The sequence below is a fragment of the Hibiscus syriacus genome, unplaced genomic scaffold (genome assembly GCF_006381635.1).
Source record: "Hibiscus syriacus cultivar Baekdansim isolate YM2019G1 unplaced genomic scaffold, ASM638163v2 tig00110557_pilon, whole genome shotgun sequence".
Classification (NCBI taxonomy): Eukaryota; Viridiplantae; Streptophyta; class Magnoliopsida; order Malvales; family Malvaceae; genus Hibiscus; species Hibiscus syriacus.
Window position 1 is genome coordinate 1,106,605 of NW_024062780.1, and position 20,618 is coordinate 1,127,222.

Consider the following 20,618-nt stretch of genomic DNA (forward strand, 5'->3'; position numbering starts at 1 on the left):
CTTGCATTTAAGATGAACCCAGAAAGTTGAAAGTATAGGGCTCTAACCTCGTCCGTGTTCCCCCCTCCGACTCGTTGATCCTGATTTCTCGACTCACTCGATACTCGGTTCACTGTTACAAACGCTAGATCTGATACTTACAAGGCCCGATTTCATAATTCCAAGGTTAGATTTCGTCTCCTTCTTTACCTTTTTATACGGTTTCTTCGCCAACTCCAATAGTTCAAAGTTTCAAAACCTGATCTTTTTTCCCTTGTACTTTGTTTTCAGATCTGCTTCCACCATCTAAACGCCGTTTTTGGAATTCAATTCGTACGAGCTTCAGTTTTCAAGGTTTGAAATTTGGATGTGCTTAGCTTTGATTTGGTCTACTGGAGATGTCGGTTTTACCCAAAGGTGATTCGGTTCATATTCGAGAAGTTTGGAATGATAATCTAGAAGAAGAGTTTGCGTTGATCCGTGAAATTGTTGACACGTACAATTATGTAGCTATGGATACTGAGTTCCCCGGTGTAGTTCTACGCCCCGTTGGATCTTTCAAGAACATCAATGATTATAACTACCAAACTCTGAAAGATAATGTGGATATGTTGAAGTTGATCCAGTTGGGCCTCACTTTTTCGGATGAGAATGGGAATCTTCCCACCTGTGGAACTGATAGCTCTTGCATTTGGCAATTCAATTTCTGTGAGTTCGATATAAGCCAAGATATATTTGCTAGTGATTCCATCGAGCTGTTGTACCAGTGTGGGATTGATTTTAAGAAGAACAACGAGAAGGGTATTGATGTGAAGCGATTTGGTGAGCTTTTGATGTCGTCCGGGATTGTGCTGAATGATTGTGTGAATTGGGTAACTTTTCATAGTGGATATGATTTTGGGTACTTGCTAAAGCTTTTAACATGCAGGAGTTTGCCTGATAACCAAGCAGGATTCTTTGATTCGATCAACATGTATTTTCCCATATTGTACGATATCAAGCATATGATGAAGTTTTGCAATAGCCTACATGGTGGTTTGAACAAGCTTGCTGAGTTGTTGGAAGTGGAAAGAGTCGGTGTGTGTCACCAAGCTGGCTCGGATAGTTTGCTCACATCGTGCACATTTAGGAAGTTGAGAGATAACTTCTTCAACGGCTCCACAGAGAAATATGCAGGCGTGTTGTATGGTCTAGGGGTTGAAATTGGACAGAATACTACTAATTAGAAGGAAAAATAATTGGGAAAAGTTTGATGAATGTAGACTACTTTCAGTGTGAGGCTTAATCTTTATTTGTATACATTGGCAAAAATGATTGTTAATTTAGTTGGGAGCTTATCTCCCTTACTTGCATTGTAACTGAAACCTTAACTGGTTTCCTAGTTGAAATCATGTATAAATTATGCCGTTAAGTGTTTCCATAATAATTTTAATCATTTGTGTTGCGTTCAACTTAGATTTTATCCTCTTAATCTATTTCCTCTCAGCATAACAGTTTGTTTATGAATTCTGAACTCCTTGGGTTCTTGATCCAATCATTCTAGCGTGGGCATAAAAAACTTGTTAACGTGCTATAATTTATTGCTATGAATGACAAGGGACAATTCTCCTTGTAGAGGTAGTGCATCTTTCACAATTGTAGATTGCTAAATCATTGGAGACATAGGAATAAGAATTTCTGCGCTGAGATGGAGTAATTTTTGATGAGCTCATATTACTGCATTTATTTCGAATATGGTGCATATGGTGATGTTGTACTACCCCCTTCCCCTGTTAACATGAAATGTTGTTAGATGTTCTTTGAGTACTTGGAATGAAAGGAGGACCGAAATTTCCTTTTGGTTTTTCGATGTTGTGGTTCAGAGAACTAGAATGCTCAAAAATTGTGTACTCCTATCCTTTCTTGTGGAATTAACTCCATGTTTCAATCTACATTCAATTTAAATGCTACTTGCAAATCTTTCCATACTTAACTGTTTGCTCTTATCCTTGATTTTGCTCCAAGGCCGAGATGAAAACAAATGAGGTGAAAGGCGCAGAGCATGAGACCAGACGAGAGGTTGCAGAAATGCCAAAGGAATGGTCAATTGGGATCCCTTCCCAAGCGATTGAACTCTTACTTCCATTAGATATAAACGGTAAGCTGTAATTTCTTGCAGTATAAGATTGGTTGAGAATAGTTATTACCTGTTCACAATTTATCAGACACCATTCTACCATTGAGCACCATTCTCATATAGAAGACCGAGTTAAATCCATCATGGTAAGGTAGCATTCTTTTTTTCTTTTTTTTCATTTCAAGTTTTAGCCATAGATTAGTTTCCTTGAAGGATTACCAGATAATTTAGATTAGATATAGTTCATAATATGAAAGTATTACCAGATGATAGGCCCTCTATCATCCTCTATTTTTTCAACGGTTTGCTTTCATGATGACTAAAATTTTCATTCTATAGCATCAAAAGAAATTTCAGCAGCTGCCTGCAGTGATTGATGCAGAACGATTGGAATTGCTCAGCATTACAGTAGGTTGTCTTCGATGGGGCTTGAACATATAACTGTATGAGATCAGGTGGTTAGGATATTTGCAATCTTTGTTCAGGTTTCTGGAAATGGAAAATTGTAGCAAGTGAGATCAAGGGTTATTCTTTTTTCGTTTAACAGATTTCTTGTTTTTCCGAAGTTGCATATCAGCGAGCCATCAAGTACTATGTTGCCTTGATTTGAAGAACTTCCCTTCTTCGGAAGAAGTCTGTGGGGAAATATATCTCGGATTCTTTCTCCTGCAGAGCAATATCCTCTTATTTCAGGGCAGTTGCACATGCAGGCTGAATCACAGATCAGTGCAGCAAGGTCCACTTCACCTACTAACCAACTGCCAAAACTGAGATGGACGACTCTCCTATGGAATCTGAACCGCTGAAACCAGCTACTGCAGTTAGAGGCATTAATCTATTAACTGAAGCATCCTTGTATTGTCTTATGCCACTTAATAGATTTGTTCGGATTATAACATAATCAGACAAAATCAATAACAATCCCTCGGTCTGTGTATATTTTAAAATTTTGCCTCTAAACAGAGACAAAACCAACACCATCCAGATTGAATCTTAGAATTCAAAAGATCTCATCTGGGCCAGTTTTGCTCACTTTGAACCCCAAACAATAATAATTAGGTGCCAACGAAACCAATCAACGGTGGTTTCTGTTGCTTAAAGCAGGTCTAATGAATTCTAACGCGATAGAGCTTTTGCATGTTGACCTTTCAACAGATCAACTAACCAATTAATCTTTCAAGCAAGCCAAAGAACACAGCAGTATCCGGCCTAAGCTTTTATACAGTTGATACATTAATTAATACAAAGAAGTAAGAACGAACACGAGATTTTATGTTTGGGAATTTTGAGTTTATAAAATTTTAAAGAACGAAAAGATATTATCAATATAAAAAAAGATAACTAAATTATACGAAAATTTAAAATTTTCATAGAGATACCGTTCCGTCACCCCCTTGATCCAACCACGAGTTTGCATATATCATTTAGTAAAGCATATAGGAAGGTGCCAAAAGAAAATTAAGAGCTGAAAATCAGGGAAGGTGCCGGGAAAGTGGAGACAAGAAGACACAAGTCTGGGCTTAGAATATACGCATGCTTAATCTGGTTCATTTTTATACTTCCAGCGACGCCCCCACGCCCTGGCCCTCTGTCACTCGATATGTCTCAGAACATGCCAACCTGGTTTTCCATTCGAAACTTCACTGATTGTGGGGATTTCCTGCTGGATTTTGTTTCCATGCTTGAACGGTTAATATCAATGATTCACATATGATGACATGTATACATGCATTCATGGTGATAACGATGAACACTTGAAAACATAATGTCATCTATACATACATTCACTTGAATCTTATATAATAATATAGCCTGCAAGCAGCAAGCTTCGAAAGGAATGGAACAGTGAATGAAAATGATAAGCAAAGAAACACTAATTTACTGATGCTCATTCCATAGACATGAGGGCCCATCACTTGATGAGAGTTTGGAGTATATAAAGGTAGCAGGTCACCATCGATCCCTTGGGAGTGCGAGCCAGATAATACCGTCGGCGTTTTATAAATATTCAAAACAACAAACGACAGTACCATGTAAAGCATTAGTTTAATACAAGGGAAAGCACTATGAAGTTGAACCATTCCCCATCTTATAAAACAATGCAAATAAATCGATGAAGAGACGTAGGTTTGCTGGAATCTAAGCTCTTCCCTTTATAAATATACATTGTCAATCCCTTCTGTTTCCCACAACAAAAGGGAGCAACAAAGAACCATTCATGGCTACCAAACATGATGAGAATGCTCCAACAACTGTTCGGGTTACTAAGACAGTTTCCGTACTCCCAAAATCCATACATCCACAACAAATTATCCATCTGTCCAATTTGGACAGGCAGTGTCCTTTGCTAATGTACGTGGTTTTCTTTTACAAATATTCTGGTGCTTTCCAGAACTTGTCTCTGGGTTCGATTTTCAGTTGCTTGAAATCTGGGTTGGAAGACTCTTTCCATTTGGTATCCAGCTGCAGGTAGCTAAGTTGAACTTGAATCCGAGTGATGGTGGTAAGTTTAACCTTTGGTGCAGCAATGGTGGTGCAGTTCTCGTCGAGGCAGATACCAAAGCTAAGATCATTGAACTTGGAGATCTTTCTCAGTACAATGAATTCTTCAAGCATCTGGTTTACAAGCCTGATTTTCATGGGAACTTCTCGGAGATGCCTTTAGTTGTTGCTCAGGTGAAAACACTTTTCTATAACAAATCCCATCTCGATTCATTTGAAGCACTTAGCACACCGAACAAAGTTATATTATTTGATGTAGGTTACCAGGTTTGGTTGTGGAGGCTATGCAATAGGTATTGGTGCGTCCCATTCTTTGTTCGATGGACCAGCTACCTATGATTTTCTCCATGCATGGGAGCTATTTTCTGTAGCTTTACAAAACACACACTATAAAATTTCCATAATTGGAAACATAAGCAACTAATAAGTCTAATATTTATTCATCGAAAGGAAAAAAACATTGGCAGAGCTAGAAAAACTGAGCTCTTAAGATGTTATAAGACAATAAAAAAGTACAAATGTTGCGAGGAACAGACAAGAAAAGAACAGAGAAAAGGCTGATGAAGGCAAAGACAAGGTAACTGATAGATTAGTATCAGTCTCAAGAGGCAAAATCCTTCTTCTGCTGGTTACATTCTAATCTCAGATGCAATCCCCAAGAGAATAATCATTGCATACAAAATCGACGGTGTGCTGGTCTCCGTTTATCATGGCCCTGCATTAAAACAAAGCTAACAAACACAATCATAATTTTATGCATAAATTGTCAAGACGCAGATACTGTTATCAGTGACCAACATTCGACGGCAAATAAGAGATTTACTTAAACAAATATAGTAAACCAGCAAAATTATTGGGCTCATCTAGTTTCTTTCTAAAACCTTAATTACAAAAAAGAGAACTTACCAGGAAATTATGCTATAAAATGATGGAAAGAGTAAATGAAACGGTCAATGGTATAGACATTAGAAACATTCTTACATTAGAGGAAGTTTGCTTATGAATTTAAGGAAAAGATTAATTCTCGGTTTAAAAAAATATTTGACAAAAATTTTCTCATTTCAGCATGCATTCATAGCCTTAGTTTCTATAGTGCAGGCTAATTTGATGGCTGAAACTATGAAAATATAGTTCCCACGTCAGCTAAAGAAGAAACTACTAGTGAAAAATAGACATGACTCTTACCCGATCCATCATCGAACTTGCAAGAGCTTCCAATGAGCCACCATCATCAGAAATGTAACTTCCCTGTGGCATCGGTTGGACAATAAGATAGTCTTCCTTTTCAATATCAGAAATGTAACTTCCCTGTAGCATCGGTTGGACCATAAGATAGCCTTCCTTTTCAATATCAGATGGCTCCGTAATATCAGAAATGTAACGTCCCTGGGGCCTAGATTGGAGCATAAGATGCCCTTCCTTTTCAATAACTTTAGGCAGCATAGCTAAGTTTTTTACCTTTACTATATTGGATGGATAAGGGATCAACAAAATTTGAAGGCTCAACATAATCCAGACTAATGTTGCGGTTGAAAATTGGGTTAATTTGGTCCAAGCATTGTCCCAACCGATCCATTTTACCATGAACAGGGATTAAAGAGTTTATTGCACAGCTTGTAACATTTGATTGGAAAGGGGAATCTTTCCTTGGGGCATTCCATTCGTCGGGTGCACGTCTGATTATTTGACCTGCACTACAGGTGATTGTGAATGTGTGGTCTTGTATAAAATTATTAATAATTAAATATGTAATATTATAATATATAAAAATATAATTATACCGGGTATTTGGGTAACCGGGTCGGGTTGAGTATTTTTTAGGAAAATATCGGGTATTCGGGTAACCCGAAAAATGTCGGGTCAGGTATCCGGTCCGGTCGGATATTTTTTTAAAAAACGCCCTTTTTTTAGTTATGATTGTTGGGTCGAGTCAACTGGATCGAGTATTTATGAACACTCCTAATGGGGACCACAATGGTAGGAGGGCATGCTACACGAGAGAACATGCTTTCGCTTCGAGCCAAAGAAAGTCGGGAACTTTCACGTGCGACGTCTTAGTATACGGTTAAAATAAAGCGCTATTGGTTTTGTTATTATTTTAAATAACAAAACCAGTAAAAAATGACTGAAAACTTCATTATTTTGACAAGTTCTAATTACCTATATAGGTAAACGCGATAAAAAAATCCGGTAAAAAAAATCATCCTCTTTCAACAATTCATTAGCAGCCCACTCAAAGCGATGTTGTCATTTTATTTTATTTCTATACTAATTATGGGTACCTGATCTTTTTATCGATCAATTTGAATAAGATTTTCTAGTAGTGTATTTTTTTCAACTTATTTTATAGTATTAGTAATATTATCTCATTAATTAATTATTGAGACGCAATGTTCTTAATTTGTACTCGAATAGGTTGTATCTTTAATCTTATCTCACTATATTAACTCGATGGAGTTGCATTGGAAATCTGAACCAGTCTCACCATGTTAACGCTGATGTTCAGCCAGTTGGCAAGTGGAGCAATATATTTTTTACTACAATATTATGATATTCCTAGCCATTGTAACAGAGTCTGCAAACTCTTTATCTCAAGGTTGTAACAGTTGACGAATTCCATCAATAGTGTCAACATGAAGTACATTAGTTAAAAACTAATAGTCTTATTCAAGAATGTCAAATCAACCACCCAAAGAAGAACATCTAAAAATAATAATTCGCACCAAATCCTCAAGTATGAAACAAGTCATAGATCAGCCTAACAAAGCTTTTATCAGGCACAGAGTTTCCAGTTTCCACAAACAAAGACAGCGCAGAGAAAAAAGAAACAGTCATTTTGTCAGACAGTCAACCCCCCCTACGCAATTGGGCCACTTCCAACCACCATCGTGTGGCGTTCGATATAGTGCCACATTGTTCTGTTCCTCGTAGTTTAATAAGAATTATTTTGAACAAATAATTATTCCAACCTCCAATGTTGGAAACTTGGAAATTTCCGATTACAACAATTATTCCAATCAAAAAAGCGAAGAAGAACAAAATGGTGCACGCGAAATAGCAAAATTAAGAAACAATTGCTTCTTCTCATTGAATCTGTATGACATCTTTCATTACAACCAGATGCGGGGCTATCAAAGTTGCTACAGCAAACGTACAAGGAAACCATTACAATTATGGGAACAGTGGGGAAAGGATTAGATCTATCTATGTATAAATGTCTCTCTTCGTTGTAATTTCGTTCTCCTAATGTAACATTCTTATTGTACAATGTTCAAGAACAAATGGTGTTAGCGAGAAATCGAATAGCGAGATTATCAACAAAGGATTGTAATTTAGAGGATTTGTAACGGGAAAGCTTCACTTTTTCCAGGCAAAGAGAAGCCAGTAGGAGCACTTAACTCACTCTCCTCCACGCTTGCCCACTCCATTACGGAAGAGCTGGCTCCCGAGGAAGATGAAGACAACGAAATCGATGAAGACGATGAGCTTACAGCGGTCTTCAACAAGCTTCTCCCCATCTTTTTCCACTCGGTTCCATTTACGCTGAAATTACATGAACTTTGCTGCCACAAAACGATCCCATTCTTCTTGTTGAAAGGACCGACCAGTTGTTCAGTCCCATCCTGTTGATAATCTGCTCCAAGGATCTCATAGCCTTCGTTCTCAAACTTGAACATAAAAACCGCAAGCCCATTGTTAAAATCATTATCAAACAACCGGTTATACACGTTCCACGAGACTTGTATCGAGACGCCATCTACTTGGATACGCTCATTGCCTCTAAATTTCCACTTAAGTCGCTTCACTTGCAATACCCTTTTGTTATCAACGCTAAAACACAGCTTCCCATCCTCGTCCGCCTTGAAATCAATGGAGATTTCCCTACTTTTGCCTCCAAATCTGGCTTTTGTGTTGTACACTTTGTTGCCGAGTACGTGTTCTCTTCTCAGAACAAGAGCTTGGGTTTTCCCAGGCTTTTGAGCCCTAGTTCTGGCATAAGCCTCTTTGGCAGAATCGCCAACAAGAAGCGCCATTTCTCCATCAACAACAACAATAGCAATATAGAATCCAGAGTTGGGTTCAGGCCGGATCCAAACTTGCCATTGGAAAGGTCCCAGAAGATTTGAACATTAGGGACCGTGGCGCTGCTCAGTTTTCTTATATCCACTCTTCTTGCAAAAAATTAAGTGCTTGATATGCAGATGAAAATGGAGGGTGGAGAAGGAAAGGGAGGCAGGGAGAGAGAGCGGAGAAGAGGGAGGGTAGTGGGAGGAAGGGTGGAGGTGGAGAGAGTGACCCAGAAACGCGCGTGACCAGGTGAGTGAAAAAAGGCCGAGATGTGTGTGGTAGAGACTCGTAGAAAGGTTCGATTTACCTGAGATTTGTAACGTCGGCGGCGTCGCTATGAAGCTGCTCTCGGCGGCGGCGCAGGGTGGGAAGCAAGAAGGGAACGAGGGGGAATGGTGGTGGGATTGAAGAGTCATCCTTTGTTGGCTTGGGATCGTGTGGACCGAGTTTTCAATGGTTCACAGATGGAGGCACATATTTAAGGTTGGGGGGTTGAGAATTGGAAGGCTTTCCTACCTGAATCTTTCTAATTAGACAGACTTCAAAAATTATTCTAATTTAACCACCTGCCTAAACAATGGCATGTATTGCAACGAATTAATTAACAAATAACTATTGACTAATTACATATTAATGTTTTCGAAGTTTGATCAATATCAACCCAGATTCCATCATTTTAAACACGACCATTTTTTCTTGTAAAATGCACTAGATACTCATTAATTTAATCATATTTTTTTAAAATAAATGTGTAGTGATTCTGACGTTTGGTGGGAAATTAAAAATATAAAATCTTGGGTTATAGTAATAAATAATGGTAACACAAAATTTAGGTCAGGTTGGTGAACTTGTAGAATTGGATCAAATATAATTCAGGCTTTCAATTACGTAGAATTGGAAGTCAAAATGACTCAAAAAAAGCATCCCTAACTGTCTGATTCAAATACTTGGTTGACGATCGCTTGAATTGGGCGGACATCTCTTACGTAGGGTTATCGAAAATGGAGGAATTGAAATCATGGTCCGCAACCTAACAAGCATCCATGTCCCCGCGGTTCATCGTATTTGTTTATTGGATAAACTACTGAAATTGTCTGTAAGTGTTCACTCTGAGGAAGACTTTGACCAAATTCATTATTTGCAACGAAGACAGTTGATGAAAACCAACAGTGATCAGTGATGATGGCGAGCGATGGACATGAAGTTTGATCAGATTCATGCACTTTTGTTGTTGCCATTGACTTTTCAAATCTTCCAAAGTAAGAACTCACTTTCTCCTTTCCTTTTTGGGATGTTCTTAGTCAATCAAACTAATTATAACAACTAAGATAGTTTTTCCCTCAAAGATGAAATAAACCCTAAATAAGGAATTTTTATGGGATTATTATACAGACTCAAAGGAGACGAGTGTGTATAAGATGACAATGTGGAAATTTAATAATGTGTCCAAAGCTAACTCTTTACCTAAATATTCTCCAAACTGCATGCCAGCTACGACAGATGCCTTACCATTTCTCGCTTATTTATCAAGTCACCTTAATTAATTAGGGTAACAGACTAACCCAAGAATATGAAGTTGTTGAGTGATTGACTAATGATTTGTGTGCTTCCATTTTTTTATGGCTTTATATTATTCTTCGTTTTTGTCTTCATAGAATGTAGCAATCGGCTTGCCCTCAAATACTCAAGTTTTTTCACTTGAAATATGGGTCCCCACTGCAGAGTTATGGCCATGTGAGCTCAAGTCTTTGTTCAGTGTATGATAAGGCTGAGCCCAACTTTAACATCCGGAAGTGGGTTTGAACTTGGAAGAGCATGGTCCTTACTTAAAGCTAGCTGCCCTAATTTGTCATCATGACTGATTCCATTAAGGACTGTACATTAGTCCATTATGATAAGGCAGTGGAGCTGCAGGTTGCAGCAAAGTGGTTTCAGTCACGGAACCTGACAAGCCCGTGTCGCTTCTAAGTAACTCTTACTTGGTCTGATAAAGGGATGACAAATGATCGGAACCAGTGTACTACTACCCCAAACCATTCATCAACGGCTCCAATATTGGCAGGTTCTTTACTTACCTTCAACTACACTTTTATCGCAGTCATTGATAACTGGTCGAAATGAACATTGTTAAACGCCACAGGAAAAAGCAGTCACGATCGAAAATGCAATCTAATGAAATCTCTAAAAGCTTAACCCAAGACTGCGCATAAATGTACATAATTGGAGGGAATGAGACTTGAACCATATGCATGTTAGCATTCACATGATCATCCATGTAAACGGAATGGAGAAAAAGGATGAAGGAGATGCCTTGCCGTGCAGTCGAGGCCCCTTCATACAAAAAATTTGAGCTTTTGTTAGTTAAGCAATTTGAAAAGGTTTTTCTGTGCTTGTTGAAACTAATCTTGGCCTTTTTCAGGGTGTGGGCCAACAACCTTTAGGATTTTTGCATGACGATCTCGGCACAAATAAAGCTTTTTTCGGTGATTTCTGGAAAGGGTTTTAAAGACCATATGATTCTATACACCATGATTGGTTTTTGACTACTTTTCTTCTAAGGAAGATCTCACCCTCGACTCTTGTGTTCATCAGAAGGAGCGAAACTCCACTTATTAGACCAGACAATCTATGTTATTTTCAACATCAATCACCAATATGCTCATTTGGCATCAACTCTTTAATTAGCCACCTTACAAAGAACAGAGCATTCTGTTAAAACTTATCAAAAACCTTTTCTTTTCAATTTCTTAGTTGATTCGGAACTGTATTGCCTCGTGACAAAGTTCAGATTTTCACACGAGATTTCAGATTATTGCATTTTCTGACCATGAACAATTACAATGGAATGTGATCATTTCATAATAAGGTGCAATTACACCCTCCCTCTCTCTCTCCCTCTCTCTCTCACTCACCAGATTACCAAAGAATATATGAAAAATATCAGAGGCCAAAAGGTAACAGAAGTTTCAAACTATTAATGATGGCAAACTCACAACATGCCATGATTTTTATCACCTTTGTTGCATCAAAGTAAAACAGTATAATGAGAAAGAAAACAACTTTATTTGTTGTTTTAAAATGGTTGTGGGGAACAAAACCAATTTCCCAACAGGTGACCCATCATGAAGTTCCATTGATGGAGAGAGACTACACACCAAGAACCAAAAAGCAAATACTCATTTTTATACTTAAAAATTTCTCTCTGAATCAGGTAAAATGTTTTACCGGTCAAAAAGGAAGGGGAATCCTGCTTATACATTAAAACTATCAGTTAAAAGCTCCCCTGAAATAGAAAGAGTTAAAGGTTAATTAGGCCTGTGTCTTTTCATATTCTTTGATTCCATATTTGCCAAAAAGGGCAGGTTGTTTCCGGACCACAATCATTCTCGCTAATCATGGTGTTCTAAACTAACATATATTCTAAGTTGGTCTAGTTTTCTTTCCTCCCTCTTGGGGTTATTTTGTTGGCCCTGTTATCTAATCTAGAAAGTGAAAATATTGCTATTTTTAGCTTTATATTTTGATCAACTTTGTTAACTGATTAGCCTATAAAAATCAGCAGAATACCTAGCCAATCGCATTCAGTGTCCCTTGTCTTTTATCGTTAGCAGCGACAATCCCCAACCAAGAGCGTGCTCTTGGTTGAAATGGAACCTAAAATACCACCCCCTTTCAAACCTAACAATTGAAAAATGGTAAGGTAATTTTAATATTGTATTTATGTTCGTTTATTTATTTTTATAAGTGTTCGTGCTCGATTCGTTTAACATTTTCTAACATGTTCATTTTAATGTTCGACGACCAAAACTCTATTTTTACCCTTTTATTTGGAATTCAAAAAAAATAGTGGTACGAACCAACCTACCTCAGTAGTAAAGGAAATCGTTACTATTCTTAGAGATCACAAATTTAAGTATCAGTTGTAAAGGTGATTAAGCGTTTATTTATTATCAAATAGATGAAATTACCTAGAACAAATATCACTTTATAATCAGCATAAAATGTGATTAACCGTTAGTGTCTCATTCTTTTCATCATTTATTGATTTGTTTAATAATGAAGAAATGATCCGCATATCACGCCAAACCCTGTGATAGTGACGAATAATTTGAAGCATTGCAAAGCATAATAATTGGAAATGGGAAGTCCTACATTTTCATCCTCCGAATCCATGATCCAAAAGCAAGAGACAGAGCAGATGATAACATATATCATACCAGAGCTTACTGTACACCGTAACATGGTAGACACAGGGACCTATATGGAAAATACTATCTGGGAAGGTTGAAGGCTCTGAAAAATGGGTTAAAGTAGCGAATAATGGAGTAAAATGTAAAGACTGACGAGAAAGGGGAAGAAATGTGGAGAAAGAAGGGAATTGTGGACATCCTATGGACATAGTTCAATGGAGCCATAGTCAAGCAGCTCCTCAATCATTTGTTCAATGTGATCCTCTTCAAGAGATTTGAACGGTTGGGTTCTTTCTACTTGAGCTTTTTTGACAACCCAATTGGTTTTTGTGTCCTGAACTGCCAACGGTCTCTGCTCCAGCGGGCGGACTCCCACCCCACCGTCTCTACCGGCCATGCCATTGTTGCTGATGATATGTGGAGTGGATGTGGGTGGCTCGGTTTCGGCTTCTGCACTGATTGTTGTTTGGTCATTTGAAGCGAAGCCATGTAGCATTTATGCAGTTTAGCTCTCAAAGTTGCTGACAGTAGCTTGGAACATGAAGACGGGGGTTCATTCGGATTATAAGGGAAGTTTGTTCTAGGCCTCGGTCCACAGATAAGCCTTGCAGCTTCGTCGTAGGCGCAAGCCGCGTCTTCTGCCGTCTCAAATGTTCCCAGCCAAATTCTAGTTTTCCTGCACAAACGGAACGTTAGGAGTCAGTACACTTGCTTGAATAGCGCAAAAGTTGATGGTTTTTCGGAGGGGGGGAATGAATTTAACTTACAAGAGAGGATGGCGAATTTCAGAAACCCAAGAACCCCAATGCCTTTGCCGGACACCTCGATATCGGTGTTGTGGTCTAGCCATGTTAGTGCGGCAAAAAGACGTTGCTTTTGAAAGAGAGTGTTTGTGCAAATGCCTGAACGAGAATGGTTGAGCGAACGAGGGAGAGGAGGGGGCCTTTTTGTAGCTGACGGACATGGTGAAATCCACTGTCATCCAACTTGAAAATTTTGCAGGGCCCCACAAAGTGTAAAGGTTCTTCGATCTTTTCTTCTTTTTCTATTTAGTTACAGTTGGCTGATGGTTGAATAAATATGCAGGTGAAGGGAAATTTCAAACATCAATTCACATGGTTATCAACCTGTGAAAATATATATTTTGTGCATCAATGATCGAGTCAATTACATCGACTGAAGAGTCTTGGACTGCCATAATTACCATGCAAATCCAATATCATTTCCCATTCATCAACTCAAGTTTGTCAGAAAAAAAGGGGGGTAGAGAAAATTTTATCTCGTGTGTGGTTATAATTGAAAAGCTCATTAATGCAGGCCAACATGCTGCAAGTGAAAGGCACGTTGAGAGACAGTTGCAAGCACTAGCTTCGACTATCCTCTTTCTCAGCAGCTATTTCTGACTTGATTCCATGATTAATGAATCCACATGACACAAAAAAGACACTGCAGCAGCTTCCTCACAATTTGACAATTTGGGTTTTTAACCCCTTTTTTTCATACATTTCTAGATCAAATGTTGTCAACTTCATCTCTGTTTTACAGCTAAACCTAACCCTAAATTCTTTATGAAGATTGATTCACAAGTCAAAAAATAAGAGGACCCACTCCGAAATGCAAACGCGTTAAGATAAAACAGAACATGGGTGAGGATCAGAACATCCAATCATCTGACCATGCAGGCTTCACAGGTTCTTTCCCTTTTGCTCCTACAGCCTCACATGCACACACAGTTCATTGAACAAATGAGAGAATTGTTTGCAAAATGTTTTCTCGATTTGATCCCATGCCATTTGCAAGAGAAGAGAAGAGGTGATGTGATAGCAATATGTTTTTCATCGTTAGAAAAGGATATCTCAAAATCTCCATGTGCATCTCACTGTCTTGTTTGTCTTGGCTTTTACGATCTAAACCCAAAATCCAACCGAAGATATCGAATCAAACTAACTCGGTAGGTAGCGAAATGAGGAAGACGACAAATAACGGGGAGATATGAAGAATAAATCAAAAAGTTGTAGCTGTAAAATGGTTACCAAAATATTTGATGAAGCAGAAGCACATGGTGCTGGCAAGTAAACCTCATGAACGGTGATGGTGGATTGAAGAATAATCATGTGGCTGGAAGATGAATATTGCTTTTATATATCTATAAATATAAAAGTGAGACGAATGATTTTATATCGAAATACGAACTAAAGAAATAATATTAGATGTTTAGAATCTACTGAATTTGATCATCATTGAATAATATAAGAAATATATTTAAATTATATAAGAATTAAAATCTGTAAAGATGTCATGGATTATTATTAACGGGTTGATTCAAGTGGTAAGCAGTTTAATATCGTTTAACCAATGTCTCAAGTTTGAGTCATTGTGTATGCAGAAAATTCTCTTTGGAAGACACACCCACACCCACAAAAGTAAAGTGTGCTACTCGGATTGATCCAGATTAATTAGGATGAAACCTTGGAATTGGGAGAAAAAATGTCATTGATTTATTTATTTAGAAAATTCTTGTGCTGTTTTTGTTTTTCACTTTGACATTTTCCTTGTGGATTATTTATTCATGCCCTGCTAGAATTTAAAAGTAAACGTCTATTTGTGGCCTTGTGGGTCTATGGTATAGAATTTTTAAATTTAACATATTTTTCAGATTATTTAATTAATTGAGTTTAATAATTGAAATTAAATTTTTTAAATTGAATAAATTATTTCTTTATTTTTTTACTTTTTGTAATTAATCTAAATTATTCATCTTCACTATCTAATTATAAAAAAAAAAGAGTAGCTTTGTCTCTCTTTTTTAATGTAAAGAACGAGCTACTAGCACTAGTTGCCAGCTTCCGCTAGATCACCTGTTGCACTTCAATCGGAGGAGTGCTGAATGTGCGTAAGCTGGGAGTCATCGGCCGAGTTGTAATACTCAAAATTTTGATTAGTGACTAAAATGTTATAAAGCAATAAAATTCGGTATTGAAATTGGATAATCGGATTGAACCATAATTTTATGAAAATTTGAAGGATATTATAAAATAGTTGAAAATATTATTTATATATTTTAGATCAAAGAAAATTGGCTAAAGTGCAATTTTTAGATTTGATCGAACAGTAGAATTTTAGTGGCTAAAATATAATTTTGTCAAACAAAACTTTTGAACGTAGGCCCAACATTATAGCTCCCCAAAGGACATCCTCACAAGTTAAGACAGTCTAATTCCTTCATGCTATACTTGTGATTTTTTAGTTGATGGATTGATCCAGTCTAATCTAAATAAATAAAGAATTTTATTTATATTTTATTTAAAACTTAATTATAGAAAAATGCAAATATTTATATGAAAATACATTTTTATTACGTTGTTATTTTTTGAATTAAGCATAGATATTATGAATGGATTATGCTAGAGTTGAGTCCAAACTTCATTTTTAGTAACATTTCAAAGGAAGAGTTATGGGTGATTAATGAGTTGATCAGCTTGTAAACAGTTTGAATTCAGTTTGGTCAAAATTCGATAAAAAAAATTAACTTGGGTTGACTCAATTCAAATTCGAGTTCGACCCAAAACTTTAACGACTTGATAATTTCGCGAGCAACTCGTTATTTTTTATATACTTTTTTTAGTAGTTTTCAAAAAATTTATTTCATTCAAAAAGTTATTAATTTATTAATAGAAAAAGATAATAAATAACAAATATATTAAATTTCTAATAAATAAAAAAATATGCTAAATTATTAATTAATATTCTACTATACTCAAAAATCAAATCTTATTTATTATTGTAATATATTTGTGGATTGTTACTTTAGAGTTTAGACTTTGAAATTGATTCATACACTCTTTTGATATTTTTTTTTATTAAATTTATTAATTTATGTTTATATTAATCTTTATATAGTTTTTGTAGATTTTACATATATTTTAAAAAAATAAGATAAAAATTCGATGACTTTAATGAGTAATGAGTCAAACAAAATTTTTTTTATAACAAACACGAATTAAGTACCACCCAACTCGCAATGACCAATAATAGAGTTATGCTGCCTTTGCCGGAAGTCGGACTCAGATCTATTGCTTGGAAGCCAATTATCCTAACCATTGGAATACAAAAATTGGATTCAGTAAAATTACGTTTGCCTGCTATAATTCATGGACACGATGATGATCAAGTGAAAACAGCAGCAGAAAATGATCAGGATTTATTCGAAGAATAAATAAAGTAGGGCTTAGAATGAATTTTAAAGTTTTTATTCCAATGAACATGCATAAGCCCACGGCTTGAGCCGAAAACGAGTGAAAACATATTCGTGGAATAGCCGAAACCAGGCCCAACGAAACCGAGTGAGAAAGACTGTGAACAATCAAATGATGGTGTTTCTGATTTGGGCAATGATTTTCACTGTGCAGGTGCTTAAGAAACAGGAAACATCCATTTGCATGGCTGACACAATGTGCATAGCCGACTGTAAATTAAAAAAAAAAAGATGGTAGCATTGGTCCCGGAAATGGGGTTCCTTTATTGCAGAATAAATAGAAACCATGTCCACAATTTAAGGTTTCACCAACCGAGAACCGGGCGGGATGTGGAGGAATGGTCTCCAGTAAATGGTGTTATTCAATGATCAACCCACATGCCAGAGGCTAATGGTGAGGCTCTCTCATCAATGACATGACCTCAATAACTGTCCGAGAAGTGCAGAGTTTGGTTATACATTTTGAGGGTTTACCTACTTCATTTTTGGCCACCCTGACGAATGATCCCCAACCAAAATCAAAAAAGGAATTCCGGGTTGAGTTGAGTTGAATCATTAGGCTAAAGAATTTAGGAAATGCCAACTTTCTACCTTAATAAAAGATTATTAGCTCTTGTTATAGATTCTTTATGCTAAGATGGAGTTATGAAGCCCATCCTTTTCATGCTCAAGCGGTATTAATAACTTGGATAAACTACGCATTTAGGGTTTTGATATGTTTTTGTATCTAAATTTTCAAAAAAAAAAATCAAAATCGTACATAATGTTTAGTTTTCGTTTTATTTTAATATCCTGTCGTTAAAAAATTAGTGTGTTTAACATTAAACTATCAATTTTGGTCCGTTTTAGTACTTAAACTTTCAAATTTTTCTTTAAAACTTTCAAATTTTTCTTTAAAACTTAACGTTACATTTTGAACGGTGTACTAAAATAAAATAAAAACTAAATTTTAGGTATGATTTTGAAAATAATTGAAAGTTTAAGTACTAAAATAGACCAAAAATAATAGTTTGGGTACTAAATGCGTAATTTACCCTAATAACTTTTATCCAGGATTCAAACCAGATCCGTCCTCTAATTACAAAGAAAGGAAAAATAAGAACTATGAATGTAAGAGTTAAGTTCCATCACTTGTAGATGCTTGTTTTATTCTAGTAGACGCACAAAATGCGGGTTTAATCCTTGTAGATGCTTGTTTTTGGCAATAACTGTATTTGGAGATAGTGTCAGACGAGTAGTTGATCTAATATTAGACATGACTTTCTTGTTGAGAGGTTGTGGGTAAACTTCTAGATACGGTATGTTAAAATTGTCGTAGATAAAACTATGATTCCGACATTAAATTTATAAAATTTATGTTTTGAGGTACGGGTAGAGTTTTACGTTACGAGATAAATTAAAATTTATAGAATTTTAAAAGCCGAATTTAAAAACAAATTTTTAATAAAATATATATAATAATTTTAAATTTTTAAAACCAACGACGCCGAGGTTAGTCCATCTGAACGTGTGTGTATAAGCGGACATCTTTAATTTAGTTCAGAAGTTAAAAGTTCATCACTATCGATAATTTAAAAGTTCAGAAGTTAAACTTTTAAAAAATAAGTCGATTGAGTGAACAAAATATAAGTAATTTAAAAGTTCAGAAGTTAAACTTTTAAAGAAAAAATTTATCAAGATAATTTATTTTTATTTTAGTTCATCACTATCGATCATCCTCACATCATTCGTAACTCTCATCGCTATCTCCCACCGTCATCTTTACGTTATCGTTCATCATTCCTGTGTCGCCCAATCATTTCCTAATTTTCAATCGTTCGTCAAATTACTTTTTAAAATTTAGGAAAATTTTTGTTGGCCTTAATTTAAAGTTTACCCTTTATCATAAAATCTTACGTCTGTTATTGTAAATGATATTATAAGGGATAGATAATTGGTGTACGATTGACTTGCAGAGACAATGATTATAATTGAGCAAACGGGAGACAACGACGACATTGGAAAATGGGTATTGAGAAAGATCAAGATACGAGAGAATAATTTTAGGATTTTATGTTAGAATAATTTGATATAATTTTGAAATATTAGAGATTTATTGAAGTTTTTTAAGTTATCAATTTGATAGAATGTATAAATTTCAATAGTAAAATTATTATTATGCTATATTACTTTACTATTTATGTTAAGTAAATTGCCAAATTTAATTATGGATGGAGGATTAAAATAAAATACATTATTATTTTAAAATAATTACATAATTAAAAAAACATACATGTATACATAGAGATAGATATTGAGATAAAAAAAACATGGAAAGATGAATGAACGGCGGTGGGTTATCAATTTCCCAAGCCATAGAATCCTATCACATTTGAACTTTGAAATCTGTCAGCTTCTCATGTCATCCATGGACCCTACACTCTTTTTTCTCATCTAGAACAAAACTATAAAGGATTAATTGTAAAATAAGTACTCAAATTATACTACTTTTTTAAATAGGTGTCTAAATTTTTTGATAATTCATACGCCTAGTATTACAATCGTTATTACTTCAGGTGTTTAGAGCGTAGCTACCATTAAATTTCTCCATCAAGTGACATGTGTCACGTTATGATAATTTTAAACATTTTATTTTAATTTGTTTAAAATATTATTTTATTTATAAAAAACTTAATTTCTCTAAAATTATAGAAAACCCCAAAATCCATAAAAATCATAAATCCCTAATCTTAACCCGTCGACATTGTCTTTGTAGGCCACAACCATCGCTGCGACGTAGTTCTTATCATCTTCCTAGTCATAGACGCCATACTTACCGTCAAGATCATATAGTGTATCGATTTGCTACGTAGGGTTCATCGAGGTACAAACGTTGATTGGTCGTAGATTGATTGCCTTTTTATAGGGTTATCAATTGTCATGTGAAGGTAAGTTAAGGTGAAACTTCATCGACGATTGACGTGTGTTTAGAGGTTGAAATAAGAATTTTTAAAGTTTTGGGATTTTTTTAAAGTATTTCAAAAAAATTAAAATATAACTTTAGTTTTTAATTATAAATATTTTTAAAAAAAATTATCAAAACATGACACGTGTCTTTTAATGACAAAGTTTAATGGTAATTACGATCCGATCATCTAAAGTTGTAACGTTAGATACCTGAATGAGCTAAAAAAATTTGAATACCAATTTAAAAAGAAAGTATAATTTAGATATTTATTTTATAATTAAGCCAACTATAAAATATTAAAAAAATATAAAATAGGGGTGAGAGCAACAAAAGAGGTGTGAAGTGTTGTTTATATATTAAGGTGCTGTAGAACTTCCCAAAAACTGGAATCTACTCCACCACACAAACAACTTTCCATACATTTTCCATTTTTTAAAAAATACTGTAAAAGAAATTGTTGATATTAAAACAAAATAAATACCCTAGCACAATAAAGAGAAAAAGAAAAAGGCGCCCTCGTGTATATATATATATATATATACACACCCATCCTCCTCACAT

The 20,618-nt window shown here is 35.7% G+C and overlaps 2 protein-coding genes and 2 pseudogenes across 2 annotated transcripts; 1 reads left to right on the top strand and 3 right to left on the bottom strand.

Moving 5' to 3' along the window:
- On the top strand, positions 1 to 1,424 carry LOC120132168 (probable CCR4-associated factor 1 homolog 7). The gene is made up of 2 exons (XM_039148984.1): positions 1 to 165; positions 271 to 1,424. The coding sequence occupies exon 2, from the start codon at positions 378 to 380 to the stop codon at positions 1,203 to 1,205; it is 828 nt and encodes a 275-aa protein (XP_039004915.1). The 5' UTR covers positions 1 to 165; positions 271 to 377; the 3' UTR covers positions 1,206 to 1,424.
- A 3,766-nt stretch (positions 1,425 to 5,190) lies between these two features.
- Positions 5,191 to 6,318, bottom strand: LOC120132218. Its single transcript, XM_039149030.1, has 3 exons — positions 5,935 to 6,318; positions 5,783 to 5,874; positions 5,191 to 5,312 (listed from the first exon to the last, which is right to left on the bottom strand). The coding sequence occupies exons 1-3, from the start codon at positions 6,179 to 6,181 to the stop codon at positions 5,265 to 5,267; spliced, it is 387 nt and encodes a 128-aa protein (XP_039004961.1). The 5' UTR covers positions 6,182 to 6,318; the 3' UTR covers positions 5,191 to 5,264.
- A 1,506-nt stretch (positions 6,319 to 7,824) lies between these two features.
- LOC120132215 lies at positions 7,825 to 9,128 on the bottom strand (annotated as a pseudogene).
- A 3,674-nt stretch (positions 9,129 to 12,802) lies between these two features.
- Positions 12,803 to 13,820, bottom strand: LOC120132217 (annotated as a pseudogene).
- Between the last annotated feature and the right edge of the window lie 6,798 nt (positions 13,821 to 20,618).